Genomic DNA, 16,850 nt, shown 5'->3' on the forward strand with positions numbered 1-16,850 from the left:
AAAGCAATATGTTCAAATCAGTTTCTTTATTAAGAAGCAATACATAAGCTCTTTTTATTAGATACAAATATAGTCAATAAATTTAAAAAAAAACAAAAAACAACAATTTACACAAATAGCAATTTTGTTTTCAAAGAAAGTATTATGGAACAAATAACGTGAAGCCATGTGATACTTTATACATTTAACTAAGTCCTCTGCACAAGCGCAATCAATACCAACGATTTAAAGTCCCATATTTGTTAGTTCTCTTTGCTCCTGACAAACGGCACATGCTGGACAACATGTAACGGACATGCAGTCGGAAAACATATCACCCTGAAATGTACAATTCATTACAATATCAATCTTCACAAACAATTGTTTTCCTTTTTTATTTTGGCATTTGTTAAAATCCATACAGGAAATATTAAAAATGAGTTTGATATCTTCTTAGATATGAAACACGAAGAACACAAGGACGCCAATTCAATATCAACAATGAACTGGATATCGAGCGAAGTGATTTCTGTCAATGGATGCGTCTCAATTTACAAACTCATGATTTCAAAGAATTTGTAAGAGTTACATATGGAGCAATTAATATATGTTTTTTTCCTTAATCTTTTGGGAAGATCGTGTTCTAGTGTTGTGCTGTTGCTCTGTCACTGTACCATATTACGGGGAGGGTTTTGGGAAGATCGTGTTCTAGTGTTGTGCTGTTGCGCTGTCACTGTACCATATTACGGGGAGGGTTTTGTGCTGTTGCGCTGCCACTGTACCATATTACGGGGAGGGTTTTGGGAAGATCGTGTTCTAGTGTTGTGCTGTTGCGCTGTCACTGTACCATATTACGGGGAGGGTTTTGGGAAGATCGTGTTCTAGTGTTGTGCTGTTGCGCTGTCACTGTACCATATTACGGGGAGGGTTTTGTGCTGTTGCGCTGCCACTGTACCATATTACGGGGAGGGTTTTGGGAAGATCGTGTTCTAGTGTTGTGCTGTTGCGCTGTCACTGTACCATATTACGGGGAGGGTTTTGTGCTGTTGCGCTGTCACTGTACCATATTACGGGGAGGGTTTTGTGCTGGTGCGCTGTCACTGTACCATATTACGGGGAGGGTTTTGTGCTGGTGCGCTGTCACTGTACCATATTACGGGGAGGGTTTTGTGCTGTTGCGCTGTCACTGTACCATATTACGGGGAGGGTTTTGTGCTGTTGCGCTGTCACTGTACCATATTACGGGGAGGGTTTTGTGCTGTTGCGCTGTCACTGTACCATATTACGGGGAGGGTTTTGTGCTGTTGCGCTGTCACTGTACCATATTACGGGGAGGGTTTTGTGCCATCGTTTGTTTTGTTCTTTTTTTTTAACATAAAGTAGGCCGTTAGTTTTTTCGTTTGGATTGTTTTACATTTGTGATTACGCGGCAATTTTTACTGACTATACGGCATATGCATTGATCATTGTTGAAGGCCGTACGGTTACATATAGTTGGTAATATGTGTGTCATTTTGATGTATTGTGGAGAGTTGGTACATTGGTAATCATACAACATTGTCTTTTTCTATTGACCTACCCTTATTCCTCCAAGAGTCCTTATTCTGGTCCTGTAAGTAATGTCTGCAGCCGGTACAAAACAAAGTGTGAACCAATTTTCTCCTATTCTGTTCCCAATAGTACAGACTGAACAAGGGTAACAGCAACAGGTAAACGCCACTACAAGCAAAAACACATCATGAAACATGTGTTTAAATGTAAATGCTATATATCTCGCTCCTGAAGCAACAGTTTCTTGTATTACATTCTCAAATAATATTGCCTCTCACTAAAAGTAACGTGGATGCCCATACAAAAATTCAGGTTTTTTTTTATACTATGCAATGGTAGTTAAAAGTAAAATCACAAAAAAATGAACTTGAAACAGGCATTTTTAAATGTAGAAAATTGTGGATTGAACCTGGTTTTATAGAGCGAAACCTCTCACTTATAAACAAAGGCAACAGTAGTATACCGCTGTTCAAAACTCATAAATCCATGGACAAAAACAAAATCGGGGTAACAAACTAAAACCGAGAGAAACGTATTTAATATAAGAGAAGAACAACGACACAACACTAAAATGTAACACACACAGTTATAAACAATTGTTAAACGGTAGTTCAAACTCATTCAATAACATATTTTCATGAAAATATAGCAGCACTGTTATTACTATGACTAAGGGTACTTCCATTTTCTAATAAATTTTTCTACTGAACAAAGCAGTACTGCGTTGACGACAAATGTTATCAAAGGTTGTTCTATTATTGGTTTTAATGATGGTGTTTTAACTTCACATGGACAGAAAGCATGTGACCCTCACTTTCGTCATGCAGGACGAAAGCGGAATTATTCAGAAGCAAATTATTAATTAGATATAAGATGATGTGGTATGAGTTCCTCTCCATCAAAGTCACAAGTTGTGAAAATTAAACCATTTCAAAGTACGGCTTTGAACACGAAACTTTGACTCACGCAGAACAGCACGCTATAAAGAGCAAACAAATATAGCGTAAAAGAATGTAAACAGCAAAACAAACGGTTTTAATTTATATAAAAAAAAAGATAAACACTTATGAACCACATTAACAAACGACATTCATTCAACAACGGGTTCCTGACTTAGAACAGGTTCAAACAAATACAGCGGGTTGAAAATATTTAACAGGGACAACCTTCACCCAAACCTGCAACAGTGGTGTAACATTACATTATAGAAAGCCACTTTAAAACATATCATTTGAAATGGCTTAATGCGGTCAAAAAGAAATATTGATCAAAACAAGTAAACTTACACTAAACGAATAAAATTGATCAATGTATATAAATACAATTTGTAAAATAATGTAAAACAAAAAGCTGGGACAAAATGGCGTTAAATAATGAACATACACAGTTACCTTCAAGTATAATAATTTTGTTTCATGAGTACGGGAAACTGTATAGGAAAATGACAATGCTGTTCATAGTGCCAGAACAACTGTGAAAGTTTACCGTAATACTAAACACTTATTATAGGGGGTACATATAAAAAAATCGTGAAACGAGATATAACACTAAACAAGCAAACATTGAATAAAAAATACAAATTTTGTCAAGAAGTCAAATCAATACGAAATTACTATTTTGGAGCACTGAATTCATTTCTTGGCAGATTTTCGGAAAAAATTCAATGCTATTCCCAAAAATAAATCCTCGGCAGAAATTGGTCAGTGTTATAAAGGCAGCAGCACCAATCTATGTAAAATATTTTATCTTAAAATTACATATAAACCGTTTATATGGCATACATAATTATTTCAAACCAATGATAAAGTGGTAAATGAAGAGACCTATTAAGTTATAAAGTCTTAAAAACCCATAATAGATTTCAAAGCAATTAGTTGACTATTCATCCTCGAACCAATATAGTCATGTTCACTCCTGTTTTCTTTAGGAGTCAGGAACCCGCAATTGGTTAATAACTCTTATATTTTTAGTTAAGGCATTTTGGGAGTTATTTAGAGCAGATATTCCTTTATGTTAATTAAATTAAATCTAAACCGCAACAAATGCAGAAATGCTATCTATTTTTAAACTATGTAAATTTGACAAACGCCGACAAGACAATAAAAATAACAATGTATTTAAGATAACGTCACAAATACAAACGATTAGGAGTTGTGCAGACCACAGTTTGTAATTAGTTTTCTAGTTATGGCGGTTGATTAATTATTCTTGTCCTTTGGGTTTTCAAACAAACTTTTTATGCAGTTATGTATTGTATTTATATATATTCAGACATATCCATCATAAGTCATTAACTTACTGCTTCCGATATCCTCAGAACAATCTAAGAGTCCACTTGACCACTCTCTGGTTCCTTGTACAGTTCCAACAAGTAATGGGTTAGTCGGAGCACTTGGTTGGTTAATGATCACAGTGGTATGTTGTTGCTGTTGTGGGGCCTGAAACTGACTCGACTGTTGTGGAGGAGAGTTCATTTCATATCCTTTAGTTTGGGCCATAGTTTAGGTTCAGCAATTCTTTTTTTTTTAAATCTGAAATTATAAACAGTAATACAAGTACTCTTCAATATGTATGAGTAACATGAGGTTTTTATTGGCAAAAATTGTAAACAAAACAGAACACTCAATAATCTAAAGACAAAGTCCAAAGTATAAACAACAGTCATAATGAAACACAAAACACATAATACACAGCACACGATTGTCTATGGCAAATAAACTCGTGTGCCCTCCGTTGAAAACAATATTTAGGACACAATGACGTGATCTATGTTTCAGTGCCTATTACTTATTGCAATGCAATGCCTTTTTCTACTGCTCATTAGATAAATGTTTAATATTTTAATAGATCGAGACCATCACTGATGGATACATAGTGTATGATGGTTCAGTATATATATTCATATTTCGCGTAAGACTATATTTGTTTATATAAGTTATTATCTTCACAATATAGGAGGAATAGCATTAAAAGTACCAACTACACCAGATGTGCATTTCAACAATACATGTGTTTCCTTTGAAAACAGTTTTTTCTACATAAGGCAATGCCTGTTACAAGTCAATAATATGTCAGTTGTATTCCATTGGTTTGATGTGTTTAATTTTGCCATTTGATTAGGGACTTTCCATTGATGATTTTCCTCGCAGCTTGGTGTTTTCTTTTATTTTACTTTTTAAAATGATGCAGTAGACTAAAATATAAGCAAATGCAAAATTTCTTTAATAAAATGAAATGCTAATAAACCAAAAACGGAATGAAAGCATATCAAAACAAGTAATCATAGTCAGGGATATATAATACCTTAGTGGATTGACACTGTTCAAATCGGCATGTTTACTAAAAATCACCCGGAATTAACTTAAATTAAATGGAAACTAGGTCTGATACTTTATTATCGAGTTTGCTGATATTTTCAGGATTAATATAAAAAAGAAGATGTGGTATGATTGCCAATGAGACAACAATCCACAAAAGACCAAAATGACACAGACATTTACAACAATAGGTCACCGTACGGCCTTCAACAATGAGCAAATACCATACCGCATAGTCAGCAGTTTGAGATGAACGTGTTTTTAGTTTCCTTACATGAATCATCGTTTTACAATTTGCCAAATAACTCTGATAAGAGGACCTAAAATATAAGCAACCCAAATCAATGAATCCACACTGGTTGCAAGTTATCTCATTGGAAATAAAACTGTATCCTATGTTTGATAATTGGCTCAAACAAATGATTTATAAAGATTTTTAGACATGACAATAATACTTAAATAAGAGTCAACATTGATTTCTTAGTATAAAAAAATTGTGCATGCTATTTTATTATCTCGTAGACTAAATTAACAATAAAGAATTTTAAATATTTAAAGATTTAAAGACTGTGTTATTTTATGGGATTTGATAAGCCATATTATATAAACGAGAATCAGTATTTTATATTAATTACTCTAGTCAAAATAACTGGCTAAAAAGCTATAAAATAATCAAATCTACACCCAAATTCGTTTTTCTCATTTGCCTTAATATGCGTTTTTATGATATGAACACATAATAGACTATCATTTTAAAAATGATGTTATTGAAATTTGACATAAGGTAGTCCAATATAAAGCATTTTTATATTTACCCTACAGGTAGTCAAATTTAAGCAGTATCTAATTGTGAGAAAGATAGAGACTAGAATTAAAGTATTTAAGGATCAACATTATAAGCGTAACCTTATTGACGAGTTGTAAGCTAGATATACGTGTGTGACGTTTACAATGTAAAGGGTAGCAAAACGTAGATTGCTTATTTTACCAACCTCTCATGTCAATAAAAATTCAAGAAATATATCCAGCGTAGAATAATACACTTTGTTATGGAGCAAGTGCTCAACCTGTAACAGTTATGACAAAAATACTAAAATCATTGATATAGATATTCAGATAAGTGATGGGGACAAATCCTACAAATTAACAGACTGGGGTACTTTTTCTTTGCTTTATTGGTTTTGTTAATATTGAAAACATGTATATACCACAAATTATCAGTTTCCTGATTTCGATTAACACAATTCATGAAAAGAGGCTCACGGGGGGATGATCACTACTGTTTTGAAATGCAAATAAAAAAAAAACCAATAGATCTTAGAATTCAATCTAAATTCCTATATTCAAATTGACTCATTCACACGAACTACATTATACCCTTTAATCAAATGACAGTTTTCTTATTTTCTTATTTGGTTAAAAAAAAATCCATAATGGGACTGTTCACGTATGCAATAGACAATAAAAAAGAACCTTTTTCAAGGTTTACTTTCTGTTTGATCAATATCAAAGTCATCTTTCTATTTCCTTACTATAACTTGCACAAACAACTTAAAATGAAATTTAACAAAAACTACGTTATGCAAGTACTGCTACGGCTATCCTTATTGGTATTTGTTTATAAATAATTAAAATACACTAGAATGGTCGTGCTTGTTTATATCTAAATAACCATGTACCGCTATAAACAATCCTAAATATAATATGACACATTATGCATCATAACACTATCTCATAATTTAAAAATAGATAATGACGTATTACAAACAGGTATTTAAATAACAAAACAAACAAAAATATCATAAGGGGTACACGTTTGAGTAAGATGAGGTATAATTTATATAAGTTTTATTTAACACTGATCATTAATTCACAATTTATTTTATCAATATGAAGTGAAATATGATAATGTAAGAATATATTTCTAGACATAGTATTTGATTATCAGGTAGCCATAATTAATTGATCGGCAAAAAGCACCTAACATGATCCAAAAAGAAAACGTTTTGGCTATTTTTTCCGAACTTTTATAAATACAACCTTATCGAATATTTCAGTTTTGAAACAACTTATATTTTAATGTATAATATATTCTATCGTAATACGATGCTTAGTGAAAGTAAAAAAAACCAAACAACCTGAAGATATTTTGGAAATTTTATTAGTCTGTAGTTTTACCATTTAGTTTTACTTCTTCTGTTTGGGATGGGATTGAGTAATGAGCTAAAAGTCATCGATAGAAAGGATTCTTGTGTTTCATTCATGTAAACAACTTGAAGCAGGAAGTGAAAATCTGTATTTGGAATGGTCTATATTTAGAACTACTAGGTGTACCTTTTCAAAAAGCTATAGTGACTAGCATTTTTATGAGCCTTCGGAGCAGTGTTACGTTTACTAGACGAATGTACAGTTTCTGATACACATTTAGGACTTTATTTGTGGTCGGTCTGTTGCCTTTATTTAGACTTTGTTAATAGTTCGGGTCTATTGTATGCTACGAAGATATTCAATCCCAGAGTATTCAATAGCCTATGCATTTAACGTAAAATATCGAAAGATACATATAGATTGTAAATAGATATCAGACTACGTGATATAGTACTAGCCTCCAACGAGAACCTTTTGCTCACAACGAATAAAGTGCTACAGAGGGCACCAAAATGAGTAATGTTAAAGAATTAAAGCAGGAAATCCAACTGTAGTATCTATATAAAAAAATGAGATATGAGAAACACTTATGAACCAAATCAACAAACGGGCATAAATATAAAATGAAATTGTCCAGAGCAAATGTCGTATTGGATGAGACGCTGCGATAGGATAAGTTTTTCTAACATTTTGTGTACACTGTTAAACTTTTTTTTAAATCATCTACAAAAGAATGTGGTCTCTTTGTATGTGTACATTTTCGACTTTGTTCGTGCATAATTTGAAGTAAGAAAAAGTTGACGCCATAAAAAGTAAAATCACAAAAATATTGAACACGGAGGAAAATCAAATCGGAAATTCACAATCACATAGCAAGATCAAATGACAAAACACATCAAAATAGAATAGACAGCAACTGTCACATTCCTGACTTGGTTCAGGAATTTTCAAATATAGAAAATGGTGGATTGAACCTGGTTTTATATTGCTAAATCTCTCACTGTGTATGACAATCTCATCAAATTCCGTTATATTTATATGATGCGTGAACTAAACAGACATAATAATAAAACAGTCAAAATATGGGTACAGCAGTCATCATCGCGTGTTACAATTTAAAAAAAAACGGTCAGGGAAAGGTAGTGCTTGCTAATAATTCGAGAAAAATAGATATTTAAATGCATTAGTCTGAAAAGAAAAGGAAAGAAAAACCACAACAATACAAATAACAGTTACAAACACTTACAAGGAACATTCAAGACTGAGAGGCACGATTTTCACTAAAACCTGGGTTGATAAATCTTGACAAAAATTCAAGCTAGCTATTTGATTCATTGTATTATTTTAATAGGAGCTAGCAATAGACGTAATCATACCTATCATGTAGCGCTTTGAACTCCATCAATTACGCGTAAGATGGCAAGAGGAAACTGAAATATCCACTGAGAAATATAAATAGAGAGAGCAACACCTCAGTGGTAAGGGTATTTATAACAGTTTTAACCATTGTTGACATCGATGTACATGGTTTGAACATCAGCCATCTACTGTTGCTGACATTAAAATATATCCGTAAATTCAAAGATAACTATGTAAGACAGAGACGCGAAGCATCAAATTGATAATCCAACTTATAATAAAAGTCGAAAGCGACCTGACAATCCCCAAAACAAACAAAAAGATATCAAAAGCAAAGAATAGTTTATCAAATACAACATAAAATGCTAAATATAGAGCATCGAGAACCTTACCGAAAAAATACGTGGGTTATGCATGATCTCATGTGATCGGGAGTGTAACGCATATTATGAAATACATTTTGTCCCCATTACGTGGCCCATGAAAGTTCAAACTTAGTGAGAGGTCAACAATGTTTAGAAAATTTTTCAGAATTGATTCAATAGTTGAGTCAGTAACATTGGGAGCGGCCAAAAATAAAGGCAACAGTAGTATACCGCTGTTCAAAACTCATAAATCCATGGACAAAAAACAAAATCGGGATAACAAACTAAAACCGAGGGAAACGCATTAAATATAAGAGGAGAACAACGACATAACACTAAAATGTAACACATATAGACAAAATCCCACGAGAATAACAAATATAACATATATATATAACATCAAAACCAAATACATGAATTTGGGATAGACAAGTACCGTGACACGTCTTATCGCAATGTGAATTTACACTCAAAAATAAGAGAAAACAAACGACACAACGTTATAATGTAATACACACAGAAACGAACTATAATATAACAATGACCATATTCCTGACTTGGTACAGGGCATTTTTAAAGGAAAAAATGGTGGGTTGAACCTGGTTTTGTGGCATGCCAAAGCTACTTAAACGTATAAAACATAAAAATAACTTAACATTAACAATATTGTCTAATTACATACAATGATATGTTTACAATGATATATATCTCCTACGAATGAAAAGAACTATCAATCAGTGAGATATTTCAATTGAAAGGACAGAATATAAAAAAGAAGTTGTGATATGATTGCCAATGAGACAAGTGTCCACATTTAAAAAAGAAATTGTATGTATTTAGCATTGTTACAATCTTCGAATAAGAATATTTATGTTGTCGATTTTATTGATTTGAAAGCAAAATACCATGTAGTCATATAACCATGTATAAACTGTTTCATAAAAGTATGTTCTTTTATATTTTAATATTTATATTTGCATAAAGGAGCCTCTGAGGTCATGAGCAGGAGCGACTCAAAGTAAGATTTATCAAAACTCATAAACAAACGTATTTACCGTATATATTAAGTACATACATATGCATAGATAGAACGCTTAATATTTTTATTTCGTATTTTATTAAAAACTTCCAAATCAACTGTAGATATGAAAAGATAGGCAAATATTTTGTAGAAAAAAAATCTAATGTTCGTACATTGATATTATTACATTGGTGTTTAGGTCAAAGGCACAAATATAAAATTGTCCATAAGCCAGGAGGAAAACAAATTGTGAGGGTCTTCCAACCCTTTAAATGATAAACTGAAGCATTTGCATGTCTTTATTGTATTACAAAAGTGATATTTTGCCTTGCAACAAATTTACTGCACTTTATAAAAATTATGTTCTACTCAATTGGATGATTTGAGAAAAAAAACACATTGATTGTATTACGAATTCTATGTCATAATCTAAAATCTATCAATATAGAATCTACCTTATAAAAGCAACAGTAGTATACCGCTGTTCGAAATTCATAAATTGATCGAGAAAAAAAACAAAATCGGGTTACAAACAAAAACACATCAAATATAAGAGGAGAACTACGACACAATAGAAACACAACACTAAATTGTAACACACACAGAAACGAACTATTATATAACAATGGCCATTTTACCAACTTGGTACAGGACATTTTAAGTAAAAAATGGTGGGTTTGACCTAGTTTTGCGGCTAGCCAAACCTCGCGCTTATATGGCAATGTTAGACAACATTACATGACAGGACTACATTACAAATAAATGCAAAAATATTGAGGACAAAGAGATATACAAATAAACATTAACATATGACATTTCGACATGCTCATAGTTAGCAGGCTTATAATTAAATACACCATACGTGCGTTCAGTTTACATAAGACTCACCAGTGGCGCTCATATCAAAATAGTAAGGAAAGCCAAAAAAGTAGTACTACAAAGTTAAAGATCATTGGTGACCCAAAATTCTAAAATGTGGTGCCAAATACGGCTAAGGTTATCTATGCCTGGGATAAATTGGCATAATAAATTTATTATTAGTCAAAATTAGGGTACATCAGTTAACGTTGTTTTATTATCTTAATCAATATATGTAACGCTCTCTTACTTGCAAATGAAGGAAGGAATTGCTGATAGAATGAAAACGAACAAGAACGGCTATGATCTTACTGATGGGGATATAGATATAGCGGAAAATTCGAAATGTGCACTTCAAAGATATTCAAAACGTTTTTCATTCATTAATTATAGACTTAATACGTTTTACAACTGGAAACCAAGTGTTAATATGTGGCCAAAGCATCTCGCAGAAGCTGGGTATATACTTGTTAATGGAAATATAATTCAGTGTTATGAGTGCGCTTCAATATTAGAAGTGGGTAGCATGCAAGGAATTAACGACCCTTTAGAAATACATCATCGAACTTCTCCATCCTGCAAATTCATACGTGAGTACATGTAAGATGTGTTACAAACTTTTTTTCATTAATTTTTCTACTTTTTGAAATAAAAACTTAAGTGAGGATATTTAAATCATGTTTTAATAAAATCAAGATTTTGATTGAGAGATTGAGCTTAACAAATGATCTTGTATCCTCTCTTTTCTTATAGGGACACTAGCTGTCAAATTCATGTTCATGTTCGTGGATTTCGCTCAAATTCTCATTTTTGATTTATAACAATGTAATACATTGATAAAAACTATAACAAGTCTAAAAAAATACAGGTTAGGACTTGATAATTTGTGTGTATTTTTGTCTAGATTCCATCTAATTAACTATCTAGTTGCCAACTTAAAAAAGACTTAATATATAATAATATAGATATAAAACGATTAAGCGAACTCGTGTAGGTCCGTTTAATTTCATATTATAGATTAAAAATATTATTATGTTAATCATCTATTTTACCTATAAAAGAACGATTTTTTGTGGATCGAATCAGTCAATCTGGTATAATAGTGCTCGTGTCTAAGAAAAACCATTTGAAAATCATAATGTCTTATAAAACAACACATGCACAGTCCTTATGATTAAACTCCCTAAAACAAAAATGGCGTATACATATGCAGCTCTTTATATCGTTTATTTTGTTATGCTTAAATCCATTGTACTTATTCATTGTGACAATTATCTAAGTTAAAGAGTGGGTAAACCTTTAAATGTAGAACACTACTGGTTTTACTACAAACCGATATGTACTTCTCTATACAATGCATAGATGGGGTATAATTGTCAATGAGAGAACTGTTCACCAGACTTCAAATGTTGAAGCAATTATAGGTCACATAGAGCCTCCAGCAATAAAATCCATTACCGTATAACAGCTTTAAAAGGCTTGAAATCAGACAATATTTCAAACGAAAAACAAACAAACCAATTTATGCAATACAGTTTTAGAAAAAGCAAAAACAACACTAATCTCTGAATGTGAAACATGTTTTGAATGTCCAAACCAGCCTCACACCAGTGGCAGTGCTGTTAAAGTACAGACAATACCAAACTATTCATGTAAATCATTTACATTATTTTTGCAGGCATTCAAAAGTTAAAGAAAGAGAATGAGGATCTCAGGAATTCATTTAAATGTTTTCAATGCAGAAAACGCCATTTAGCATACGTCTTAATACCATGTAGCCATGTTGCTTGTGACAAATGTTATGTTACAAACGTTTGCTTATGTAGAACCCTGGTAGAACATAGGCATGCTGTAGTATTGCCACTAACATTTTATAATGAACAATTGCATGATACATATGTTTTCGGTGAAGGTATTTGACGTCATTTATTCGTAGGTTGGGCATAAAATCAACGTCATTAAATCATGTTTGTCTCGCTCAGGGACACACTGTATAGCACACTAGTCGTGTCATACAAAATCTTTTTTTTATATAATTAAAAGATAAATACCAATAGAATCAATGTTTATTACATACAAATACATTTCTGTTAAGTGTCCAGTACACAACAATCACAAACTGAATTAATCGCAATAATATTCATCAGACCTTTATATGTTCTTTGATTATTTAATAGTTAATTGTTTCATATCAACCTTTATTTTTTACCAGAATGATTTCTTGCCAACAGATAATCAGCTGCAAAAATACAGTAAATAAATATTTCCTGCTCATTACTGGTTAAGTCTACTTTCCTCGAGTAGGTTAAACTTGCCGCCTGTATATATTCTTTTTATAAATTATTTTTTTCATCGTCACTTTCCGTTCCAAATTTAATTATCTAGCTAAATAGGTTTTAAACATATTTTTCATTTATTTTGATCATAATCATCAATATTATGCCGTGTATAATCTGATACATTAGTAATTTTCTATTTCCGTTTTTGTCCCCACTAACGTTTTAAACCATAGCAACAATTCAGTACTGCCACACATGTATTAGTTTCAATTTGAAAAGAAGGAAGTTACACAAAATGTACTTTCCATTAAAGAGTGTGTATCTACAAGAACTTGACATTTTTAGACTCATATCTCGAATTCGACTTTCACAGTCATCTCAGTACCAGAGTCTATGACAAACGAGACGATTTTGATTTTAAAATTATAAATTTCCCCCGACTTAGTAGCAATAAACCAACTTCACCTGCATATGGGATATACATTTCCCAAATTATTCGATATTCAAGAGCTTGCAGGTCCTACTCAGACTTTGTTAAACGCCATCAGTGTCTGAGCAAAAAGTTGATGAACCAGGGATATGTCAAAGGACGTCTCGTCCTTTTTCTTAAAAAGTTCACCGGAAGGTAACAAGACCTTGTTGATAATTATTCCGTATTAACTTCACAAATAATACATTATGGTCTTGATGTATGGATTCTGCGTACTGACGTTGTTTATCATCTTAACAACGTGTTATTTTGTTTTTTCATTTGTCTTAGTTCTATTATTAATATTACTTTTACTGATGTATAGTTTTCTATGATATCCATTTAAAGTGGTTGGGTACACCCCTCTATGTGTTCTTTTTTGCAGGCGTGTTTTATATATGCGATTTTTTGGTGTTTCGTTGTTTCTTATAACCTGCCTCTGTACTTTAAAAGATCCTGTCAGTATGTTGTTGTTTTATAACATGTCATTAAGTTATATTTCTATTATAAATTAGAAGATACGAGGAACACAAACGTCAACATTATTTATCACGTAGTGAAATGAACCATTTGTGAATTCTTGTGAATTCTATAGAACTTTCGAACTATTTCAAATCTCTGTCTATTTCTTAAATTAATTTTGATTTTTTAACCCTGTATGCTAACATTGCCCATGTAAAATTTTAAAATTGATTGTATAAACATTGAACGACAAAAATATGTGACGTATAAATTTTCTGACGTAAGACACGCGAAATTGTTTCTGTTAATAGTTATCAAAAGTCCCAGGATTATAATTTAGTACGCCAGACGCGCGTTTCGTCTACATAAGACTCATCAGTGACGCTCATGTCAAAATAATTATAAAGCCAAACAAATACAAAGTTGAAGAGCATTGAGGATCCAAAATTCCAAAAAGTTGTGCCAAATATATTAAAATTGTAACACGATGATGACTGCTGTACCAATATTTTGACTATTTTATTTATTATGTCTGTTTAGTTCACGCATCATTGTATATATAACGGAATTTGATGAGATAGCGTACAAAGTGAAAGGTTTAGCGCTATAAACCAGGTTTAATTCACCATTTTTCTACATTTGAAAATGCCTGTACCAATTCAGGAATATGACAGTTGTCGTCCATTCGTTTTTGATGTGTTTTGTCATTTGATTTTGCCATGTGATTAGGGATTTTTCTATTTGATTTTCCTCTGAGTTCAGTATTTATGTGATTTTACTTTTTGTTGCAACAAAGAAACAAAAATTCACAATACAGTCCAATGAACATAACAGAATTCAATACACGGATGAGCTGCATGGCCTTTTTTTTTTAATGATTCAAATATTTCTTACGTATATCCATACAACAAGTATATATTTAATTTATTCCAGAACATTAGAACAACGGACACAATCCAAGAAAACCAAATAGTGTCTTGCTGGTCATTATTTTCTGTTAATTATATTTTTTTTATCTACAACAATTCTAAAAAACATCAATAATAAAATGTCCTGAAACAAATGAAATTTCAATTTTCTAAGTTATAAATGAGGATAACTGTAGAACGTCAGAGACTAACCATGCTCACTGCTAGATTCTATGTAAGGTTGCGAGTTTTGGTTCTTATCAATGTGTATGAAGTTCATAAACTGTATTCAACACTGCAATTCGAATTTCGAGAATGTGGGTGCAAGTAAAAGTTTCTTAAACATAAGTTTAAAACAAATCTACATGCGGTTAACTTAAAAATCGTATTGCTTAGTCTTTAGCTTCTATGCGGTGTTTTGTGTATTATTATTTGTCTGTTTGTCTTTTTCTTATTTAGCCTTTGCGTTGTCAGTCTATTTTTGATCTATGAATCTGAATTTACCTCTGGAATATTTCGCCCCATCTTTAAGCAAGAGTGCAGAAACAAAACATTGGACGGCCAGACGAACTGACAAACAGACAAGGGTTACACTTGATGCACCTGTTGTCTACAGCGGAAGCATAAACATATAAATAAAGAGAAAAGACGCACTAAAATATTAAAGAAAATACAGAAATGAAGGACCCCCCCCCCCCCCCCCCGTTTGTCACCTCTTCAATTGCTTTCTCGCAACCCTTCACTTAAGATAACAAATGACCAGTCCTGTAAAGTTATACCTTTCATATTGTGAAATTTGTAAAAAGCATTTTGAAACGATTCTCTTTCCTACCTTTTTTCCTTTATTGTCCACAAAATAATATCTTTTTTAACATATGAGTAAAAGGTTCATCAGGAAGTGAAAGTTAAGTGAAGTTTACTAGGAAATAGCGTATCATTTAGCGAAACTAGGGGCTACTGAACTAGGGGGAAATAATAATGTGCTGTTCGTCTCGTGGAAAACCTCTGAGGAGACATGGAACTAAGTATGTGTGTATCCTTGTATGTATGTATGTATGTAAGGATTCTTCACAATCCTAATGCCTCAAGATATGTGCGCTTTATAAATACATTTACGTGTTTGTCGTCTATATAGAAAGATAACCACAAGAAGAGGGCACTTCAGAAGTCCACATCATTTGCCATGAGGCCCACTTGTGTCCTTTATAATTTCATATTAACATATTTTCCGTAGACACTATGGCTTATTAAAATACTAATTAAGACAATATTTAATGATGAAATTAAATCCATTCCTTACCAACCATGTTTCACTATGAATTACTGTTCATGACAATATGAGATGTGAAATACTGTCCATGAAAATGGTTCTTAATTTTATTATGTCTTCCCTGAGTAATACTCTGTTAATCTATTGTGAGCGTTTCTGGGTTCCGTCCATTATAATGATAATTAATTGTTACGTATGCCCTCCCTTTTGATTAAAACAGTATTGTTTTGTAGCATGAAATCGACCACAATTTGATTCGCCTCGATGCGCACGGCACTGCTACTTCTTTATTATTATTTTGTTGTCACTAAGTACTGCGTGTTTGGTATGTAAACTAGTTAATGTTGGATTATGTAGAGTATGATTACGGATGCAAGATTTCGTCTTTGTTGTTATGTTTGACAGCTAAGATGTTCAGACTTGGCTTTTCAAAACACTACTTTGGTAGCTGTATTGGTTAAGTGAATACCTGTCAGCCCTTCTCTGTATCATCTTTGATTTTATTTGTTTGTTGATTCTACGATTGATCTTTTACAACACTGCTATTCTTCTTTGTGTCTGAAATATATTGTGTAAGTTGCGTTAATTAAACTCATGACAGATACCAGGACTATATTTTGTATATAACTGTTCCTTAGTATTCATGCTGTGGGTTTTTACATTCCTTTTGATAATTCTTAGTGATGCACAATTTGCTGTAGTTGTGATACAATTCATATTCGGGTTCCATGTTACATTTAGCTCATTTTTATTGGAAACACCAATATATTTTCTTTGACTGTTTATTAGTGAATGTGGTCTTGTACTGTATATTGTTATGTGGATAACTTCATATATATGTCTTGGTTGTATGAAAGAAACCAT

General features: G+C 32.3%; 2 protein-coding genes and 1 long non-coding RNA gene across 3 annotated transcripts in view; 1 reads left to right on the forward strand and 2 right to left on the reverse strand.

Annotated features, from left to right (window-relative positions):
- The window catches only part of LOC139493237 (CAAX prenyl protease 1 homolog), a 256,843-nt gene that overhangs the window by 166,411 nt on the left and 73,582 nt on the right, over positions 1-16,850 (reverse strand). The window lies entirely within an intron of this gene.
- Positions 12-15,621, reverse strand: LOC139493232 (cornifelin homolog B-like). The gene is made up of 4 exons (XM_071281456.1): positions 15,549-15,621; positions 3,830-4,061; positions 1,559-1,698; positions 12-318 (listed from the first exon to the last, which is right to left on the reverse strand). The coding sequence occupies exons 2-4, from the start codon at positions 4,026-4,028 to the stop codon at positions 226-228; spliced, it is 432 nt and encodes a 143-aa protein (XP_071137557.1). The 5' UTR covers positions 4,029-4,061; positions 15,549-15,621; the 3' UTR covers positions 12-225.
- LOC139493234 (uncharacterized) lies at positions 6,632-15,827 on the forward strand. Its single transcript, XR_011656952.1, has 5 exons — positions 6,632-6,677; positions 8,347-8,473; positions 9,704-9,737; positions 10,861-11,188; positions 12,277-15,827. It is a non-coding gene; the product is annotated as an uncharacterized lncRNA (long non-coding RNA).

Source organism: Mytilus edulis, chromosome 10 (assembly GCF_963676685.1).
Source record: "Mytilus edulis chromosome 10, xbMytEdul2.2, whole genome shotgun sequence".
Lineage (NCBI taxonomy): Eukaryota > Metazoa > Mollusca > Bivalvia > Mytilida > Mytilidae > Mytilus > Mytilus edulis.